Source organism: Brugia malayi (assembly GCF_000002995.4).
Source record: "Brugia malayi strain FR3 genome assembly, contig: Bm_v4_Chr1_scaffold_001, whole genome shotgun sequence".
Classification (NCBI taxonomy): domain Eukaryota; kingdom Metazoa; phylum Nematoda; class Chromadorea; order Rhabditida; family Onchocercidae; genus Brugia; species Brugia malayi.
Genome location: NW_025062475.1, coordinates 11673764 through 11697154, shown reverse-complemented (window position 1 = coordinate 11697154; position 23391 = coordinate 11673764). Strand labels below are relative to the sequence as shown.

General features: G+C 27.8%; 2 protein-coding genes across 5 annotated transcripts; one reads left to right on the top strand and one right to left on the bottom strand.

Moving 5' to 3' along the window:
- Nucleotides 1-1349: 1349 nt before the first annotated feature.
- Bm7461 lies at nucleotides 1350-20578 on the bottom strand (the record flags this gene model as incomplete). 4 transcript variants are annotated; one of them, XM_043077544.1, is made up of 28 exons in its annotated part: nucleotides 1350-1799; nucleotides 1912-2097; nucleotides 2340-2468; nucleotides 2691-2850; nucleotides 3428-3586; nucleotides 3678-3835; nucleotides 4287-4437; nucleotides 4534-4673; nucleotides 4797-4976; nucleotides 5117-5288; nucleotides 6106-6132; nucleotides 6368-6522; nucleotides 6750-6878; nucleotides 6957-7064; nucleotides 8507-8621; nucleotides 8708-8839; nucleotides 9056-9222; nucleotides 9431-9627; nucleotides 9736-9853; nucleotides 10017-10164; nucleotides 11186-11247; nucleotides 11395-11481; nucleotides 11554-11701; nucleotides 11937-12098; nucleotides 12420-12547; nucleotides 14112-14281; nucleotides 14730-14832; nucleotides 20513-20578. In XM_043077544.1, 28 exons carry the CDS (start codon nucleotides 20576-20578, stop codon nucleotides 1350-1352), a joined length of 4107 nt encoding a protein of 1368 aa, XP_042933478.1. The 4 variants fall into 4 exon arrangements, with proteins under 4 accessions (XP_042933478.1, XP_042933480.1, XP_042933479.1 ...); XM_043077546.1 differs by lacking the exon at nucleotides 20513-20578 and adding an exon at nucleotides 15401-15466; XM_043077545.1 differs by lacking the exon at nucleotides 6106-6132.
- On the top strand, nucleotides 13993-14286 carry Bm10176 (pfAARP2 protein, putative; the record flags this gene model as incomplete). Its single annotated transcript, XM_001891668.1, has 1 exon — nucleotides 13993-14286. One exon carries the CDS (start codon nucleotides 13993-13995, stop codon nucleotides 14284-14286), a length of 294 nt encoding a protein of 97 aa, XP_001891703.1.
- Nucleotides 20579-23391: the final 2813 nt, after the last annotated feature.

Genomic DNA, 23391 nt, shown 5'->3' with positions numbered 1-23391 from the left:
AAAAAAAAAAAAAAAAAAAAAAAGAAAAAGTGGAAATAAATAATTTGCTAAGATCATAAAATTGAACAATATTATAATAGCAAAAAACTCATTGCTACAATTAAAACTAGCAATAAATAGAAACTCAAATTAGCTATGTTTTGTCCAAATATAAATGGGAAAACTGTTTTTATAGTAAATTGGAACTTCTAAAAAAAAAAAAAAAATTTCTTTTTTTATTTCAGATTTTGATGAATCTCTTTTAATTCATATCAATGATAAACTATTTGGAAAACTGCTCACAAATTATCTTAACTAATCCAATTGATGAATGAACTTATAAAGTATATATCAGAACGATAGGCTAATTCATTGCTTTACAATTAACATATGCTATTTCCTAGAAAGATAAATGATAAAGTGTTTAATACATTTAAACCTATACTTACTCTCAAAAGTGATATTGCACCGTATTGCTATTTTATATTTACTGCAAAATTTTATATCGCAATAAATAATATCATTTTTCAGTTTCAGTTAAATGAATCAATTTTCATTTCTTTCGTTTTTTTTTTTTTTTTTTTTTTTTCTATATCAGTTTTCAAAAACATAGAAAAAAAGGGTTGCAAACTAAAAAATTGATTTTTAAATGATAAAATAGATTTTTGAATGAATAAAACAAAATTTAAAATGGCAAATAAATTAAGATGTAAATCATTTCTAAGAATAATGAATAAAAAAAGGATGGAGTGTATTTGTACAATAAATAGGATGATAATAAAAATATCTATGAAATACACTGATTTCATTTCAAGTAAAAAAATCCATCCAGAAGAAGAAGAAGCATCAAATTTTCATCAAGATTCATCTGATCATATTCGGCGTTCATTGATTTTTGTACTGATTAGCAGTTGGAAGAACCTGACGAATTAAAAGTATAAGCAAACGAATAAAATTTTTAGTAATGTTCTACTATGAGCTACAGAACTGAAAAAAATATGCTTTTCATCTTATTAGTACCTAAAAATATGCAACAGCTAACAAAAAAAACTCTATTTTACTAGGAATGTAAAATTTACATAAGCAAATATTATCAAAAATAGTAAATAAATAACAAAAATATAATAAAAGAAGAGAAAATTTTAAAAAAGAAATATTATTAAATTTTGGAAGAAAGTGCAAAATCATTAATAAAATGAATTATTGTGGAAGATGTTAAATTATAAAGAAAAAAAAAGATTAAACTAAAGATATGATAAATGAAGTTAAAACTTCAAATGGCATTTTTGATATTAAAGCAACAACATTTTGTTCCCTAGGAAAAGAAAAAAAAAATTAGTTACAATAGAAGAAATGAAAAATTTACTGGTTTATTGCATTGCGTTATTATCAATTTTCGTTGCAGATCGATCAGAATTAAGCACCATATCTTGACTTTCTTGCAGCTTATCATCAGATAGTGATTTTGACAATCCAAATCGTACCGTAGGTCCTTTTTCTGATGGCACCTTTTGCATTTCAATCTTCTCTTCACCATTTTGATTCACTTCAGATAAAGTGGTCTTTCGTTTTCGATTATTATCAGTGCTTACTTCATCTTCACTACTGAATGTGTATTTACTCTGATAAGTAGTGCAGGGTTCACTGATGTAACCTGCCTCAATAGATTCAACATCCTCAGAATTATAGGCTGGTTGTGAGTGCACATCTGGTTCTTGCTCTTCCTCCTCCTCATCCCACCAAACATCAGATAGTTCATCTTCCGCAACTTCATCATCATTTAAGCTATTCTTTTCGCGTACTTTTGGAACTCTTGACACCTGAAGAATTGCCATTTTATATCACGTAGAAAATGAACCAAAAAAACTAGCCTTTACTGTTACAAATCGAAGAAAAAAATATCAATTTTAGAAAAATTTAAAGTTTTTAGACCTGAGCGGCAAGATTAGTGAATGATGAAGCACGGCCACGGTCATACATAGCTAATTTTGAAGGTTCCCGACGCCAATAACGTCGTTTCAGTGAACGTAATTTCTCAGCATCGATAACATTTTTCAAATCTTCATTTGTCTTCACTAATTCTCCGAACTGCTTTACGCCATGTTTATAGCCGAGATCCTACAAAATTTTACCGAATCACTAAGACTTCCTTAACTTAAATAATATAGTAATAACAATTTAATAATACAGTGATAATAATAGTAACAACAACAACAATAGTAATCAATAATAACAAAATAGTAATTAATGATAATAATATTGATAATAATAGTAAAGTCAAATTACCTCAAAAACTCTTTGCTGGATAATAAGTTAAACCCGAAACTCGAAATAATAGTTATGCAAAGAGAAGGACTTACTCGTATTTCATCGTATCTATAAAAATCTAAGGTTTTAAATTCTTCGATAGGTGGTCGTACATACTGACAATATCCTGCATTCTTCACTGACTGTAGCTGTTGCATACAAGAGACATACGCCAGACGACTCTTAATGATTTGAACTTTTGTTATTTAAGGACAAATGTGATACGTTAAAATATCATTTAAAGAAATAACATAATTTTTATTTTTTTAGTTCAAAAAAGTTCTCTTTTTGAAAATTAAATCCATATAAGAAGTATGGTAATCAAATACAGTAGTGAACTTATAACAGAAAACTTTTAAAAAAAAAAAAAATAAATATGAAATTTGGAAGCGTCTAAGCAGTACTTGTATTTCTTCCATATTCAAAACTTTGATTGGTTCAGCAAATGGATTTAACTTTTTCAGCAATACCCAAAATCCGCTCAATGAATCACCGTAGTTGTATAAATTCGTTTCGGCAGCAGAACCAACATCTACCGCGATTACTATTTTAGCACCCATAGATCTGAATTCAATTATTAAAAAAACCTAGCAAAAAGTTTTGGAAATCTAAAAATTTATTTATTATAAGTATTTTGGAGCCTATTCCCACCCAGCAGATAATATTTTCCGATTGAAACTTTCATATTCTGTAATTTTTTACGACAGCAAAATTCTTAATACATTTTACATTTCATTTTCTCTTTCCTTTTTAGTTTTGAAATGCACTCTATAAATTGATTTAATCTTGTCATGATGAGATATGAAAAATGTGGTGCATTTAATTATAGTGATAAGAAATTGTCTAAATTTTTTTCATTTCGTTTTCATTTCACTTTTTTTTTTATTGGAAATTTACTTTTGAACAAAAGTAAATATACAAAGTATCCAATTTTTAAGATTGCTTAAAGAAAGGAAATAAGTTTTTTTCTCACAACTTAAAGGACAACTCAATCATTTTACTCCACACATTAGCAATAATCATGTGAAAAACTTTTTTTTGGTCAATTTTTTAAAGATTTCTAGCATTTTATATAGTTCTCTTATTCAATTTATTAAGCAGAGACACATTTAAATTCCATTTAATTAAAAATTGGACATACTGCATAACATCTGCTGGTAAATTGTTGACATAACCACCATCTAACAACAAATGACCATCTATTGGATCACACAATGGAGGAAGATAACCTGCCAAAGACATTGATGCTCGACAATAAGCCCATAATGGACCAGTTCGATGTATCCGCATTTCCGAATTACTAAAAGAAATAAGTTAAATTTTAGGATTCTAAAAGTTGAAATTGGGCTATCAAATAGGAATTATTAACAGTATTACAAAATTTTATTAACCTTATGTCAGTGCTTATGCAAAAGTAAGGTATCCACAAATCTTCAATTAATGAATCCGAGAATAAATCCTGAAGACCATGATTAAAACCAGCACCAGTAAACATCGCCGAATGGGCATATGTTAAATCCCATATTTTTGGCCAGATAGAAGCCATCATCTGTAAATTAATAGTGTTGCAGCAATTTTCCGATAAAATTTTCTTGAGACATAACATTTTTACTTGTCTCAAACATACAAAACTGAAACAATTTCATTGTACTATAACTGAAGATAAGTCAAATATTTTAATATTAAGAATGATAAAATTGAAGCACTAAATTTCACATGAAACTTTAATCCATGCATAAATAAATATAATTTAATTCAAATTATGTGTAAATCAATAAAATATTAAACTGATCTAATAATACAACGAATATCAAAAAAAAAAAAAAAAGAATGTTGTTGCAACAGAGTAAGTTATCATTCTAAATTTACATTGCATATTTGTGTATGCAATTGTTTACTCAACTAATCTGTTAACAATAAATAATATTACATTTGTGCTACATAAAAATGGATTTTTCAAAGATATTTTTTTTTTTTTCTTTGAAATGAATGTAACTAACCATGAACCAACTTTTTGCTCTCTGTTCTAAATCTTCAACCTCTTGAGCGTATAAGCCACCGATCATAGATCCAATTGATGTTCCTCCTATCATGTCAATTGGAATACCGTGTTCCTGTATTGCACGCAGAACACCAACATGAGATGCACCTCTGAAGATATTTAGAAAAAATACATATCTTTTTTTAGTCGAAAATGAAATTATATTATTTGTTGTTAACATATATTCTAATTACAAAAAAGGTAACCTTGCACCACCTCCACCGAGCACAACACCAATTGCATTTCCAGTCAGTATTCGAGCTAGTCTTGAAAAATCTGACCCACTGTCAACCTTTCCACCATAAATGTTTTGCTCATAAAAGGATACAATGTCGGATTCAGATACCTGAAAGATGCGAAAATGAAACTTCAACAAACATAATGATAGTAGGTGCAACTATATAATCTTGCTATTTGCTATTGCTTTCACTTTCATATTTAATTTGTACTTTCTGAAATTAAATCTGACCTTCTTCAAATCCCACTGTACCATCCGTTTATGAATGCGGATATGATGATGACCCGAAAACCAACTCCCTTTCAACCATTCAATAGTTCCTTGTGGTTCTACAGTTTTTTCATCCCAGAGAAGGATCAATTCCTTGTTTGTTCGAATACCATCTTCATTCATATTCAAATAATCATCCATCTGAAATACTAATTCATATTCATTCTCTTATAAGATTATTTAGAATTATCTCAAATAATAAATGAGTGATGAATTTAGAATAATCTTAAAACTGCTTTCTTGAAATTTCTACATGGACAAAAGTTAAACCAACAACTAACCAATGATTGTTGAAATGGTTTCTGTTCACCATTAGCAACGAATAATATTGCATCTGCTTGACGAAGACAACGTCGTGTCCAACTTGTAGCGCTTGTGTCACATTCATAGATAATTAACGGATAGGTATCTTCTTGCAAATTAAGCCAATGCATAAGGCGAAAATCTGCTTGCCTGTAATAAAATTATTTCATCAATAAATTAATATTAAAAATGAAAACTCCATTTAATCAATGGATGCATTCTTGAAAATAAAACTTCTAAACTATCTTATGATGGGTGCATTTCTAAAAAATAAAACATCTAGACTATATTATGTGCTAATCCAAAAATTTATAATAAAAAAGCTACTTAGGATTAAGTGATGGCAACACAAGACTAAAGTTATTATATCAGATCATTTTACAGTATGTAACACTAGCTCAATATCCGAAGTATTTTCCTATATGACTTTAATTGTTTACACAACACACATCAAGAATTTTCAACTTATTTGATGAATGTTTAAATTTGAACAAATTGCTTCATGCTGTACACAAAGAAAAAAAATCCCCAAATAAAATCACCACATCAGAAAAAAAAAAAGAAAGTGCATGCAATTGAAAAACCAATTTATTTAAAAAATTAATAATTAGTAGATTAAATAAAACGACTACAAGTCCACAAATGTGATGCATCACTCTGTAAGTTTCAACCTTTTTGAAGAAGATAGGAAAAAAACTTATACAATCTTAATTAATTCTATCAGCATTTACAAAAATACAATTTGGCAGTTCTAGGATGAATTGAAACCACTGTTCCGGAAAAGTAGAAAAGCATGAAAGCGGAAAAAAGGAATAGAAGCGCCAGAATTATCCCGACATTTAGTGGCATTTAGTTACGACAGGAACAGATTTGTGAACCGGACATGAACTTCAATTTTTTTCTAACTTTAATTCATCTAAGTAGATCTGCAGTACAGAAAAAAATAAAACGAAAATATTAAAATTACCCGTCGTAGGTTTGATCCGTTAAAATCCTAAATAAGAATTTGCATCACTTTTTACATATAAATTTAAGTATAGAAAAATGCAATTTGGAAAAACATGGAAATATATCGAACGAACAAAAAAAAAAAAAAAAAATCGATTATCTGAAAATGGTCTGTTCTATCAACAATTATCACAAATGGTCTATTTTACCAGTAGTCTCACATCAAATATCAGTACTAAGTTTAGTTCTTCGATCAATACAAATTCCAAATCATAGCTTACTTTTCTAGCACACTAACATCCAGTAGTTCGGCTATTTTCTGACTGCTCAATCGCAGAACTCGCAAATTTGCTGTAAGGGCGTGATATAGCTCACAAGTAAATGCAGTTAATGGCACGTCGGGTGTTGCAGCTACCACAGCAATAGTATGCAAATTCTGCAAAGGTTTCAAATCTTAAGCCTTCACTTATAAATTCACCAGTAAAGTAAACTTTTAGATACATGAGCCCGTAATGTCAGCACCTATTTTAAGTTATGTCTTATCATTCAAAACTTTACATGCTATTACTTGAAAAACCTTAGTCTCAAAGGTTGTAAGTAATGATCCAACTTGAAAGACTGAAGTAAATCATTGATTCAAAGTTCCAGAAGTTATATGCTTACTTTAATATGACTCTGTGGGTCGCCTGTTGTCATTGAAAGGCCATCCTTGTACCCGCATCTAAATGTAGATGTACTTTGTATCGATGAAGTATAATACTGACCCAGCAAATGGACAAGACGAAATCCAACCTATAATAATGAATTTAATCAAATTTAATCTAGTTTATGCACTACTAATATAGAATACAGAAAAATTAGAATAATCACCTGTGGGAACTTTATTTTAATAAAATTCAAAAGGCCTTCAGGAAGTCGTGCTAATTGTGAAAAACGAATTGCAAGGACAGTAGTGGCTCGCGGTACTCGCTGCAGAACCTGGAAAATAAAGAAACTTAAAAAAAAAAAAAAAAAAAAACCTTAAAAACTTGCAATATTTGAAAAAGATTTCGGAAAATCGTAACAGTCAACAGCTTGATGACGAAGAGTGCAATTTTTTAAGAATTCTAAGTTTCGTTTTACATTTCAGTATAGATAATATGCTGGAACAAAGTAATCAGGTTTTTCAATAATAGGGTACAGATATAACTAATCTGAAACGGATATTATTTTTGTTAGCCAGAAATAAATTTTCTATTCTTATAACACAAAAGAGTACAGTTCTAGATTTTATAAACTCTTGAAAAAATGAAAATCGAACTGCGAAACATAAATTTCTGTGCTACAAGAAGAAACGAATTCATTTCTCGTTGATAAAAATATGTTAATTGTTATAAACTATACATTACTATCTTAATTATGCTTAAATTTAATTGTAATTTAAAATTCGCATTTAGAAAATTTTGTAAAGTATTTTCGGCAAAACATCAAATGATGGATAGTAAAAACGCACAACTTAGTGCATTCAATTTTTCAAGTGTTGATTTTTTTTAAGTATGTTTGAGGTATAATGGAAATTGAGTTTTTTTCTGTTGATTAATGTAAGCTACATTACAGTTTTTATTTAATCTCATCTATTTGTTTAATATCCTTTTCAGATTTAGGATTTTTTTTTCTTTTTTTTGTGAAAGCTCGACTTCAGAAAGCATTTTGAAATTTTTTGCCACTAATGTCTAACCACTAAGATGGTCCTTTCCACTTTTTGCAGCATGTTATAACTATGATAATTCAAAATAGCATCTTTTTTTGTTTATTGATTGATTAGCTTATGAGATATTTATTTGTCGAGTTTTGCCATCTTTTTAATTTGCTTGAAATACTGACGATACATAGGTAGTATGAATCGAAGTTCTTCAACATTTTCATATGCAGTTGAAAAAAAAGAACTGTTTCAGTAATACCCCAACTTCTCTTTATTTTAAAGATATTCGCTTTACCAAACTTCTTAAATTATTATAGCCCTACATGTATGTATTTTTGCAGTTCTTGAGCTAATGCATTAATATTGCAAATTGCATTTGTTATTTCACAAATCAATTTTAGATACAAAAAAAAAAAATAAATAAATAAATAAATGAACTGACTCCATTTTGCTTTTTGTTTATCATCATCATTCATCATTTCTTTAGTCCAAAGTATAAAAATAACACAAGGGATAACTATAAATTAAAATAATTTCAAAATATTTCCCCAATATAAAGGTAAGGTTCAATGATGCAAAAATCCAGGCAACCACTTTTTAATCAATGAAATATGATAAGAAAATAGCTATAGAAAGATTCTAGGGTTATCAGAGCAATAAACAGGTAAATAAAAGTTTTATAAGAGTACATATGACCTAAACAGAAATAAGCATGCTAAAATAATGATGAAAATATTACCTCAATCATTCCCAAAACATCACCTCGTCCAAACTCTTCGATTACTTTTTTGTTTTCTACAGATCGAAGTCGTCCACTTAAAAGGACAAATATTGAGTCAGCTACATCACCACTTCTAAAAGAGATTGATTCTGATGCAACCAACTGATTACTTTTGAATTATTTCTTTTAATAATATTAAGTTCTGAAAAGAGTAGTCACCTGTATACAGCCTGTCCGGAATCAAGCAGGACCCAATCAACTGCAAAATCTACATGTCGAACGAAAGAACTTAGTCGTCGAATAACTGAATGTGCGACTGGCAATACAATTTCCGGATGGATATCAACCAATCTTAATATTAATTATAGAAAAAAAAAAGCAATTACTAGCAAAAAAAATAAGCGACAATGTTATTACTTCGTCGATTCGTTGTTTAATTTCTTAATGATTTTTTTGAAAAATGAAATAGTGAAGAAAGTCAAATTAAAAATGATTTGATAAAATTAAAATCAACTACCTTTTTAGATATTATTTTTGTAAAGTTAAAAGAGTAGGACAGAAACCAACTCAAAGAAATCTTTTTTCGAAATAGTTGCGTATATTGCACACGTATGAGATCGAACCGTAACAAACCATGGTTCACCGGTAAGTAATTGTAATCCGCCGATAAGTTCGCGTGGATATATGAAAAACTGCTCTTCATCTATATTCTCATCTTCTCCATCAATTGGCTCCTCAAATCAAATTTTTTCTAAGAGTTATGAAATGGTTGAAATATTGATTTCACTTCCAACCATTTCAGTACTGTTCAAAATCATTTTATCTAATAACCAACAGTTAACTTCAGAGAAATTAAACTTAAATTGATTATAAGTTTTAACATAAAAAAAGCACAAAACATGCTAAATTTGCATATTTGAGCTGTTTAAAAAAAAAAAAAACCTGTGAAATACTTAGAAAACCACTGAGAACCATAATTAATAATTCATCTTCAGAATTTTGCTCTACAATAAGATGTTTCTCGGGGACATTTTCAATGGTTACACGACCTGCCAAAATTGCTATCGCTTCAGGACTAACACCTAGATGAAGTACTTCAGCAAACCATCGCTGTGCTGTCGCCAAATATTCCTTCGAATCTTCAAAAGAAAATGAATCTTGTAACTGATATGCAGAATCTATGTTAATGTACTTGAAAGAAATTGAAAATTAAAATAAAATTCTGAATGAAAATAATAACAATGTACCATCAATGCTATTTAGACGATGAGTACGTGATCGTATTTTGCCTTGCAGACGATTTGAGGAAGTAATTCCAGATAGATGTCGATGACGCTCATCCATATTACGCTTTTCATCAGGACGCTGAAATGAGTTAAACGACGTGAAATATTTCTGACTATATTAAATGGACAGAATAATTAATAAATGAAAATGTTTTGCACAATTTAGAAATAAATGCTTTTTAAACAAATTAATTGGATTAGCATAGAAAAAAAAAAAATAGAAAAGATATTATTGAGTTGACCTTTTTCACTAATTCGATACTTAAACCGAGATATTGATGAAGTGTTGTTAAAGTAACATGTAGCAATCGTGTTAAGACAATTTGAATTGGTCGAACCCAAAATTCAGGATTCTTAATGAATGAATCCCGAAAACTATTCGTGCTACATCTATAATGAATTTTTATGCGTTATAACAAACGATTCTGATTCATCCGAAAAATTAAAAAAAAGACACATCGGAATTTTTCCTTTATTTAAACAAATTTATTGACAGGCACTGTTTTACATAGTGCTTCCATGCACTTCCGAAAAGTTTGAATTTTTAGTTCTACAAAAAAAAAAAAAAAAAACAATGATGGCAATCATATTTTGGATGGAAATTTGTGCTTTTATAACTAGGAAATCTTATTTTTTGAATCTCTTCTTTTCGGATAGATAGAAAAATGAAAAATCAAAATATATCTATGAGATCACTGAAAAGTTATAGAATAATCAAAAATTATTCATTCCAAAATTGAAAATTTGTAAAACCCTTAAGAGAGACAAATTCCGATAAAAGTTAGTGTAGTTGTGCTGTAACAGGAAAGCAAAGTAAATAAAACAAAAAATAAAATCCAAATAGAAAATAAGATGCCAAATTTTATGTTACGACTTATTTAATATATTTTTCTTAAATAAAAGTAACTATAAAAAAAATGAACTAAAAGAATTTAACAGTTTTCACTCCAACCTCATTTTTAGTTGAAATGATTTTTCTGCAGATATTGTTTTGAATTTTGCTTCAAACATATTAATCAGCTTATTAATTCCATCATAGTTCAACAACTATCGAGATTTGTTATTTCACAAATTAACAACAACCAAATCATTAATTTAGCAGTGAGAGATGAAAAACAAAATTAATATACGAATGCGAATAAAAAAGAGTTAACTGCAATAGAAATATAATAGCAAACAGCAATTTGTTTTACCTTTTTATACCATTACATAAGTTTGCTATTGTCTGTATAGACATATTTTATTAAAATTTAATATAATATGTAGTAACAATAACGATTATATTAATTATATTAATTCAGAGAGTTTAGTACTTTTTCCATTCTTCTTATATTTTTTATTCCATTATTATATTTTCTGCATAGTTATCAGAAAAAAATCTCTGACAATAATAGTAAGTAGAAAAACATACCTGGCAATTCGGCATTTCGTCAAAGCTCTTACTGATATATTCCGGAAAATTATTTCATGGTTCTGAAATCAATTTTAGCAAAAAAATTTAGCAAAACTGGAAAGACAATTAACATAATAAGAAAATACATTAAAATTTTCATGTCATTTCGAACTATAACAAGACAAAGGTAACATAATTTTTGTATAAGGACGATTAACAAATTATACCATTAAAACATCCAAAATTGATAGAAGACTGAAGAAGCTATCACCAACTGTAATTTTCCGAACCATAAGTTCTTTTCCTTCAGTATGCTATAAAATACGAATTTTAATTCATAATTCAAATTGTAATTGTAAAGTCGAATATTGTTTTTAGAAATGTACCGTTATAAAGACAGCAATGACCCCTTCTAAAACAACAACAATGTGATTATCTTTATCGCCAGGTCTGATCAGATAATCATTTTCCTTGTATTCTTCTACGATCAAACCTTTCCATTGTGCATACCATTCCGACGGTAATTCTAACATTCTGAAAAAATAAAAAAAATATTTAGTTATTAATGCACAAATAATGAATTAAAAAAATGAAAAAACCTCTTAGTTCAAAGCTTTCAATTTCAATCAATACAGTTACTGTACAATAATATTTATTTATTTCTTTTTAATAATTTGGTAACTAAAATTTATCAAATATTATTATCAAATATGGAAGCACTCTTTCATAATAGACTTTTCGATATGAAAAAAAAAAGTACAAGATTTACTTGATATTGTGTAAAATATAATATACTTCTGGTTTCTCATTTTGTGGAATAATTGGAACTTCTGAGGGCTCAAAAAATTGAGATGGTGGTTTAGGTAATTTCCTTTTTGTCATTTCCGAAAGCTGTCGCTGGAATTTTGCGCTACTACCATGAACAATAAAGCTAAAATGTTAGAAAGCATAAATTTCATTTCATTACTGACAAACAAAAATATATTTTCTAATTTTAATCATTAGTAACAAACATATTTTTACTGAACAAAATCATAGTTTTTTTTTTTTTTTTTTTAATTGCCAATTTCAGTTAAAATCTTTGGTCAACATGAATTCTCTTCCATATATTATCTAAAAAATAATAATAATAATAAAGTTTTAATAAAAATAATGAGCTATAAGAATTAAATGAGGAAGATGAGGAGACACAATTATAGAAATAATCTCAATTACAATTTACAAATACGATGAAAATGGAACAATAACAAACTCTTTGGCAGCACGAGCAAGCTGAAATGGACCAACATTGGAATGTCGACGCCTTATTGGTGTTCTTCGTGAGAAAAGAAGATGTTCGCTACTATCCGATGATAATGATAGATAATATGATTTTTGAAACTGAAAAAAAAAAAAAGGAGAGAAACTTTTTAAATCACTGTTTAAATTAATCTTTAAATTAATATAAACATAGCATTACATAAAATGATTCAAATTATTACATGCATGCAACTTGCATGTAGTGTTTCTATTGTATTATTACACTATAAAAAAGATAAATTTTTTTTTTTTTCTTGTCATTTTATTTTACTTATTTATTATTAGTTTTTTCATTTTTTTTATTTAAAAAAAAATAATGAAAAAAGGAAATAGGAAAAGAGCAATTTCGAAGAATAGTTGGGAAGAACCAAAGATTTCTCGAAGGGAAAATAGACCGAACAGCAGATTTTTTTTTTTTTGAAACTCTTGAGCATTTTATTAATTGTGCTTCTTTTATTAATCATTACTTATCGCGTAGGCAAAAGATTCCTTCCGGCCCGGTAATGTCTTTGCACTCTTCTAAATTCTGCAGGTTTTCCTTGATTATTCTTGAAATTAAGCTCAAAGCCATTTTATGATTATTTCAGCATTATCAAATAATCAAACTTAAATTTACTGGTGAAACAATATCCAGATAAGCGACCCAAACAAAAACAGTATTAGATATTATGATGCCCTTTTGATCAAAAGTATTAAAATCGGAGTTTAAATTCAACAAAGACCAATGGAATTCTCAAAATCTTACAGTACATTCCAAGAAAGTCCTTACACAGTAAGCATTATTTACTTGTTACTTTTTCAACTATCGGGCACAAACTATTGATTTCCTCCTTCGTTGTCAATCATAAAACACTTTGTCAACTCGCTGATTTCACTCGCACTTTGTTAATTACGAACAGAGAAACTTTTAAAAAACCACTCCGAACCCATGAACAATTGCAAATTTTAAAAAAAAGAAAAAAAAAAAAAAAAACAGGCTCACCGCAAAACCACACTGCGCATTTCCTTAGAACCGCACAGCCGGGCGGTATCCGCTGTACAAACTGCAAAAACTTATACTGTTCATAAAAAAATACTGTCAATACATATTTTATGTAAAACTATGATACCAACATAATTTCAGCGTTTTAAATGTTACTAATCTAGGGCCTAAATTGTCCATCAACGTAAAAAAGTTACAACGTAGTTCTGCTTCAGATGACTTCTAAATTATTCATCGAAGAAACTTTATGTTGAATCCATATTCCATTGAAAATCCTAACAGTTCAATCAATTAATGAAGATCTAATATATAACGACTTCATATTCATCTTTCAAATATGAGAAGGATAAATGTGTCTCATTCTCGAACTTTACGCACGTGGAACTGATTGCAACTTCCGAAATTGACTCGTGCAGCGTGAATGATCCATGTAAAAATGGAAGGTGAAAAATGAGGATGAAAAGTGGAAACACGACACACGAATGAACGATACTGAATCTAGGGAAGAAGAATTGAAATGGAATTTAGCTGAGGTTGAAGCATCATGATGATGTCACTGATGATGATGATGAATGATGACGATGGCGATGATGATGACGATGATGACAATGATGATGACGATGCTGCTGATGATAATGGTGATGATAATGATGATGACACTACCATTAATTTGCGACAAATTTTTCGAGCATCTCGAACCCAATCCACCGTTCGCCTATCTTTTTCCAAACGTCGACAGCGCACTAATCCCAAGGAAGTTCGATTGTTTGAACGATCTAAATCGCTATTTTCTTCTTCTTTTTCAGGAATTGGTGAAACATCACAGCGATCACCTTAACAATTAATAAACATTACTGACTAGTTTTTCTTTCTTTTAACACATTCTACTCGAAGCAGTATACCTTGAATCAAATAAGCATCAGGTTACCATTCTAAGCATTAAATGAGATTAGACAAATCATTCCTAACAAATTCATTTCTCATATTTGTCATAAAGTTTCCATTGATAAGATGAAAAAGTTAAATTATTAATGGCCAATTAAATAATTCCTTTCTTCAATTCAACAAAATTAGTAAAAATGATAAAAATGAAATATTTCAAATTCAAATCATAGAAAAAATATACAATGAAACTTTTAGCGTAATTGTTTAAATGTTCAAAAGAAAGAAATGATTCAATTTCAATTAAAAAAAGCAAAAAACATGGAACGTTTTTTTATAAAGAATCACTTTAATAATGTATTACTCGATGTGAGTTATGTTTAAGTACTAAAAAATTACTTTCGCTGTCGCTGGTATCTTCAGTACTGACAGGTTTGGCAAAGTGGGCATTAAGCTTACAAGCAATCAATATTGCAAAGATTATTGCACCAAAGAACAATGCCTGAAAGTGAAGTAAATTATTCTGTGTTATACATCGATTATTAATTGAAAATTGTGTCGCATAATTTGAAGAATGGATTTCGCCATTTCCCATACACACACTTTTTCCCAGGTTACTCCCAGTTTATACAATTACCTATAATAAATCTGTGTGCACACTAATCTAATCTGAATTTTTTAAATTAAATTTCCAAAATAATTTTTTCCTTTCAAAGTTGTATTTCTACAAAATTAATATAACTATATGAGAGATAATTTATTAAACAATTAACATAGCTGATTCAATGGAATTTATAGAAAAACAGCTATCGCTGTAAAATTTCAACAGAAACACACGGAATCTACAGCTTTCAGTGCTTGACGAGAATGATATTTGATTTAGACGTATGCCAGTCCCGAGGTACACGTACGTCAAGTAAAGCTATCATTCAATTCTTTCTTCAGGAAATTATGCTATTTTCTGGCTATTTTGTATGCTTTCCTGAAGTCAAATTCTAAGTTCCAATGAAAATAACTTTCTTCGTCTAAAGAAAAAGAACTAAAAAATGAAATAATAAGAAAGAACGTACGTGCTCCGTAATAAAATTAGCGGAGAGCAGAATTGAATCAATAAAAAATGCTATCGTCGGAAGCATATTGAAAATGAAATTCTTTGGCGGAAATTAAAAAGCAGAGGAGTGAAACTTCTGAAAATGCATATCTGAAATGAAAATAGAACAGTATAATAAAAGAGACAAAAAGCGCCGTGCAGAATGCGCTTCACTTTACAATTAGCATCTGAATGACATCGTTAAAAAGGAGTTGCAAGATTATTTTAATGTTTTGGTATGCCACAAATTCAAATAAAAGATCTTTACTTCTGATATTTTTTATTACTCTAACTTCAGATCTTCTGAAATTATCACTGAAATGGGTGTGACAGTGTCACATTCTTGTTATCACTGTCACAGATTAATTGGAAACATTTCAGAAGCATCCAAATTAAACGATTGTAAGAAATTTATAAATTGAAAAAGAAAAAAAGTGTACGTTAAGTAATTCATTAAGCAGGTCTTAATATTAATGTAACTTTCTATAAGAGACAATATATATTTCTATATTATATATTATCTCAAACCTAGACGGTGAAAATTTTCGAATTCGAAAATTTGAAAAATTATTGTTCAAGGTATTACTCTGATGAAGATAAATAAACTTTCAATTTTTTTTTTTTGGATTAAATATAAAATACTTACAGTCAAACGGTAAAACCATTTTTTAGAAAAAATTTGGATCAGAAAAATGTCTCAGAAGATCTAATGCTTTAATTAATTTGACTAAGTTTTTGAAAAAGAAATATGTTTGTTAAAAATGAGACTAATAATTTCTTGCACATTTAAGTTTTATCATCATATTCTCCAATGTAACTAAACATAAAAATATTTAATTAATTATAGGAAAGAAAGAAATGTCATTTAACATTGTTAAAATGAACAATGAGCTATGAATAACAATAATAATGTAACAATAAATGACAAAAATAAAACGACCGTGTACTAACAAAAAGCAAAAATAGATAAATTTCATAAAGAAATTAACTCACCAAACAATTTAATAATTGCATAACCATTAAATATTAAATAACTTACATATTATAGTATAGTTTAATAAATTTGTAATAAATTGAGAGCAAAATATTAAATGAAATAATTGTTGCAAATTCCATTTTTTTAAAATCATTTTGAATTGTACATAATGTATAAACAGTAATCCATTATTACATTAATAAATATAAGCATTTTTTTTTCGTTTTTGAACATAATCAATCCAAATAAAATGTGAGCATTATTCAATTCCATTTGTGTCACTTTGTCACTTCCACACTATTCTCTAAATATCACCAATAATTTAATGTCATTTAATTTTATCCCAATATTATATTTGAGATGATCATTGCTCATAGCATACAGTTTTAATTACATTTCTTTGAGGAAGAAACTGAAATTTTTTTTTTTTTTTTAATTTCGAATTCTAATAATTTTAAATTTAAATAATGGCGCGGATAGTTTAATAATACTTAACTTTGAGGAAAATTCTATAATTACAAGAAATACTGCAATAAATGCTTACCATTCTAATATAAGCAATATGAATAAAATTTAAACTTTGAATTTGATAACTTAGCTAATAATAAGAAATTAAAAAAAAAAACTGCCAATTTCTCATAAAGTTATCAGGAAATGAATTTTTGATATTATCACATTTTTTCTATCTAACTTATTATTCGTCTTATTATTCAATCAAAAATTAAATTTTTATTTAAATGCCACTCAATAATTTCAGTCTCAATTTAAGCTTTAATAATAAAAATATTTGATGAAACAGTGAAATGTAAGAAATGAATGAATTCTCAGTTAAATTTCAATTCCTCGTTTCTTTCCTTTTAATAAGTTTTTGCGACAAAACTTTAAAATTTGCCACTCTAATTAATAAATTAAAGAATTATGAGGGATATAATAAATAAATAAATAAATAAATAAATAAACAAACAAGAATTAACAGCAATTAAAAAGAAAATACATTTTTGTAAAGCTTTTAAAAACAAAAAAACAAAAAATTTGATTAACCTTTTTTGGAGTAATCCCGCAAGATTTGTACTATCATTGAATCAATCGGTAAAATGTTTACCTGCTCATTACTTTCAATCTTTACCACTCCATACATTCCTCTGTTCTTTCACAACTCTTTTTTCATCACTTGTCTGTTCATTTGAATAACACCTATTCTCTACATAATTTCTCAATCTCTGATACTATAATATTTCAACAATCTATAAACACACTAGTTCCCTCTCGAATTATCATACTCCTTTCGTTTCTTATTCTCAATCACAACTGAAATGATAACAGAATATGATTAACTTGGATGTGCTCATATGTCGCCAAAAAAGGAGGAAGGAGAGAGGTATAGTCATTTCTGTTCCAGTTTCTGGAATAGTTTTCGGCCACTATCCGGTTATCCGGTTATTTGTTTCAGATCTAACGCTGTCACATAGTAATTTTTCATTTAATCTATTCGTTTACAATATTAGTACAATATGAATCATTGTAATAAATAACATCTCTCGTAATTCTTATCACTTCTAAATGATGTTTCCTGATAAAAGTTTCAAGTTTCAACATTATAAATCTTCACATGACAATAATTTCGAAAAAAAAAAGGAATAAAATTGATTGGGAATTATTCTCATAAAATTTACATTTTTCGTGCTATCAAATTTCTAATGAAATTTCAGTAATATGGAAAAGAGGAGGGAGAGAGAGAGGGAGAGAAAAAAAAACGAGTGACTTTTTTTACCGCAAGTTGAATATGTTGGATTATTACACTTAATGGTAGTACTCCTGAAAACCTCATTTGAACGAAAGATCTTAATAAAATGAGAAAAGCTAACAGACATATGAAGCAAAAATCTGGACGGTGAAAGAGAGGACAGAGAGAGGGAAGAAGGAGGGAGAGAGGAAAGGGAGATGAGCATTGAAGTGTGTAAAAATATTTCGTATGTGTATATTTTTGGCTAGCAAGAAGAGACATTCAATCCTCTACTAGTCTAGTCTCGATTTGTCATTCAACTAGGCAATATAAATGAGATGGGCCCTTTTTACTGTTGTTAGGCTTTGAAAAGTTTCATCCATTCTAGGCCTATTATTTGCATTCGTTGGCAATTCTTTTTCAGCAATGTTATAATATAATCGATGAAGGAAAAGCAAAAGGTAAACGGATGTCTTCATGATATTCAATGCTAAAATATTTGAAAGTTTGATTTTTTTGAAAAATTTCCAAACATTTTATGCCTAATTCAAAAAAGGAACAAAAAAAAAAAAGATTTCAAATTATGTTCAAATAATAAAAGTATAAATGATTAATGATAAAGTAAGGTTATTTCTGTATTCCTAATCATTCTTACGTGTTTCTTTTAGCTTAGTGTTCCTTTATGGAATTTATTTTTCAGATAATAAGAAATGAGTGAGGAAGGAGAAGAAGAAGAAGAAGAAGGAGAAAGATAACTGAATGAAATTATAGACTAAACATAGTTAATTAATTTCATCTTTCAAAAAATGTTTCAAAAAAGAATTCAAATGAAATCGAACAAACTAGGTAATTCAAATAGAAAAAAAAAAAAAAAACGCTTCAGTAACTATCAAGCAAAAACATTCAGTGATTAATATTATTAATTTGTTAATAGGAAAAATAAGAATTATTATCAGTACATATGAAAGATGGAGTGATAGTGAGAAAGAGAAAAAAGAGAGGGGAAGAGAGAGAGAGAGAGAAAAAGCATTTGATTATTTAAAATCTCTTCGGAATGCTCAGCTAAACACTCTATCGAAGGAAGGAAGCGCTTATTGTTCTATGAAAACAAGTTCATTTAACATCACCTCATATGATATATCGCAGATATTGCGTGTAACAGCTGTCGGAAGTTGAATTCATCACGTCATATATCTCTTTATGTCAAGCAAAACTTTTACCGATAATATGTTACGTGGACACGTCATGGTAAAATAATATGTTACGTGGACACGTCATGGTAAAATAATATGTTACGTGGACACGTCATGGTAAACGTTTCTATGGGACATATGCAGGAGTAAGAGAGCAGTGTTATCAACCTTTAGAAGTCAAACATTTCGAATCATATCATCAATAATATTGTCACATTTAGAAGCTTTATAGGAACACATAAAAATATTAGGAATACGTAAGAATATTATCTTATAAGCTAAAAAATTAGCTTAAATTAGCGATTTGAATAATTGAAATAAATTCAAGGAGAAAAGGAAAAGATGTTATTATTTTGAGTGTTGTTTAAATGGAGGCAATGAGAAGTGTCATTGTGATCGAAATGAGTGATAAAGCAATGGTTGACAAATTTTATATTACATTTGAATTTGTTCTTTTCATAGTTTTGACCCAAATTTTATTGCTTCAATGGTTTTTAATCAATAATTTTTTAGCATTATTGTAATGTTATGCAAATAAGTTGTGAAATTTTTTAATATCAAAATGGGCATTAAGCATACAAGCAATCAATATTACAAAGATTATTGCACCAAAGTTCTTTGGTGCCTGAAAAAAAAAAGTGACGTAAATTATTTTGTGATATACATCGATTATTAATTGAAAATTGTGTCGCATAATTTGAAGAATGGATTTGGCCATTTCCCATACACACACTTTTTCCCAGGTTACTCCCAGTTTATACAATTACCTATAATAAATCTGTGTGCACACTAATCTAATCTGAATTTTTTAAATTAAATTTCCAAAATAATTTTTTCCTTTCAAAGTTGTATTTCTACAAAATTAATATAACTATATGAGAGATAATTTATTAAACAATTAACATAGCTGATTCAATGGAATTTATAGAAAAACAGCTATCGCTGTAAAATTTCAACAGAAACACACGGAATCTACAGCTTTCAGTGCTTGACGAGAATGATATTTGATTTAGACGTATGCCAGTCCCGAGGTACACGTACGTCAAGTAAAGCTATCATTCAATTCTTTCTTCAGGAAATTATGCTATTTTCTGGCTATTTTGTATGCTTTCCTGAAGTCAAATTCTAAGTTCCAATGAAAATAACTTTCTTCGTCTAAAGAAAAAGAACTAAAAAATGAAATAATAAGAAAGAACGTACGTGCTCCGTAATAAAATTAGCGGAGAGCAGAATTGAATCAATAAAAAATGCTATCGTCGGAAGCATATTGAAAATGAAATTCTTTGGCGGAAATTAAAAAGCAGAGGAGTGAAACTTCTGAAAATGCATATCTGAAATGAAAATAGAACAGTATAATAAAAGAGACAAAAAGCGCCGTGCAGAATGCGCTTCACTTTACAATTAGCATCTGAATGACATCGTTAAAAAGGAGTTGCAAGATTATTTTAATGTTTTGGTATGCCACAAATTCAAATAAAAGATCTTTACTTCTGATATTTTTTATTACTCTAACTTCAGATCTTCTGAAATTATCACTGAAATGGGTGTGACAGTGTCACATTCTTGTTATCACTGTCACAGATTAATTGGAAACATTTCAGAAGCATCCAAATTAAACGATTGTAAGAAATTTATAAATTGAAAAAGAAAAAAAGTGTACGTTAAGTAATTCATTAAGCAAATGTGATGGTAATATCATATCTTATTTTAAATTTAACCATTAAATAAATTTTATCATTTAACATTTGCTGTAATTTCATTATCCATTAGATACGAATGTAAATTGTAAAAGTAATTTCATTTAATTAATTATAAAAACAGATAATTAAGAATGAAATAGTGAAGCGAGAAAATAATTGCAATTGATGACTTTTCAAAAGTTCATCTCATTATTGTTTATTATTTTTTTCACAATTTCTTCGCTAAAAAAAAATGAAAAAAAAGTTCGAAATATTCGCATTGCTTAGCTATCGTTTTTCAACATTATTTTGTAAACAAATGGTTTTCAAAAAAACAATTAAAAGCTTTTGGAATGCTTCATTTTGTAGTCTAAAATTTCTGTGTTTGTAATGTTTTCTATGTTTAACTATGCTTGTAAAAAGTTTTAATAGTTTGTTACTTGTTACTTAATTTGAAACAGTAAGATTTTTTTTTTTTTTTTGTTTTTGGAAGGCATAATTTATGAAAGTTCCAAGGGTTATTAATTTGCAAATGATTAATTGCAATTTCTGAATTTCAGTTTGAATCGTAATTTTTTAGCATTATTATGGATAAGTATAATAATAGTGAGAGAGTCTTGGAAATTAAATAAGGATTATGCAAAATTTTGTTTTTTGTAAGCATTTAAATTTGCAGATTAATAACCATTGAATTGATAAGTGCGATACTTTGAACAATTGAAAATGATAAAAATATCATTCAGAAATAATTTTACAAGAAGGAAAGTATTTGAAAATAAATTAACTTAAAATTTGAGTTAGAAATTAAAAAATTTTAAACATTTTACAAATTTTCAATGAACTTTGGAACTTTCTTTCTTTTTTCCTATCTCTCTCGTCTTTTCTCTCTCTCTCGTATTCTCCGTATGTGTTCGAAAATAGAATTTCAAAGAATTTTACATTTTACAGAGCTAATCATTAACATTTTAATTTTACAGAATTTTAATCTTATGATAAGATGAAACAAAAAAACAAAACAAAGCTAATTATTAACATTTAAATGCATTCTATTCATTAATTTGTAGTGTTTTAAAGTTTTAATTCAAATACAACAATTATAAACTTTACATAAATACAATTAAGTTTGTAGATTAAATTGAATTTTGAAAAATAAACATTTAATTGCATTTATGCAATTTGATGATTGCATTAAATAACACAAATTGTAAAATTAATTACAATTTCACAATAAAAAGTGGAAATTATTTTATTCTCATTTTCAGCTTTAGCTAAATTAAATTAAAATAATTTTATCATCGCATATAATCCTTCGGATGACAAATTAATTACTTTCTTTACATTTCTTTTTTTTTTTTTTTTTTATGATATGAAATTCAAATATCTTAGGAAAATATCATTGGATTCATTGAGATTATTTATCAGTGAAGGAATATGGAAATTTCGAAGCGCTATTGTCGTCATTTTGCTTATTAGTAGTAAATGTGACAAATTATTGATGTAATTTTATCATTGTATCATTCATATTGTTTAATTTTAAATTACTATTTTGGAATTCGGCAAAAAAAAAAAGAAAGGTCAGAAAAAGAAATTCTCAGTAAGATTATATATATCTTGAATATCATTATCATTCTTTTTAACTTTAATCCCTCTTTGTTCATCTATTTTTATAATTTAGTATTTTATTAATTTATGATAATTGTATTTATCAATTTATTAAAATCATCAGAATGGATCGTTTTCTCTTTTTTAAGAAATAATTCATCAAATGATCTATTCACCTTCTAATTGTTATCTGATAAGGAAAATTATCAGCAAAGTACCATTTACATCTACTAATCATATCATTTAATGATAACAATAAGTGGACATCTATCACGGATATACTGTAAACATTATGAAAATATTTCGTTTATCGTTTATTTTAAAATGTAACAATTTTATCTTATGCTTCTTTTTTTTAATTCAAATTTTAATTTTTTCCCAGGACAATAAATTGTACTTTAAAGGTTTTGAAGCAAACGTAAGTATTACTTTTTATTACTTTTGCTTCAGAGTTACAATCAGCAATGATTATTATATGATCGACTTTATCTATTTGTCCACACAAATATTTTAGAAAAAAAAAGTAATCTGATAAGGAGATCAATAGAATATATCGTATTTCATTTAATCATTATTATCAGCTTATCATCAGAATTAATCAGACACACTTTCATTCATTCAAACTTTTATTTCTATTACCAAAGCTATTTTCATCACTTCTAACTCCTTTCTAATTTAATAATTTAATTTCTTTATAGAAATTCATTTTATGAATTAGAATATAATTGAATCAATTTCTGGATAAGAATATATGAGAAAGATTTGATAGAAATAATAAAGTCAAAATTTAACAGTTAA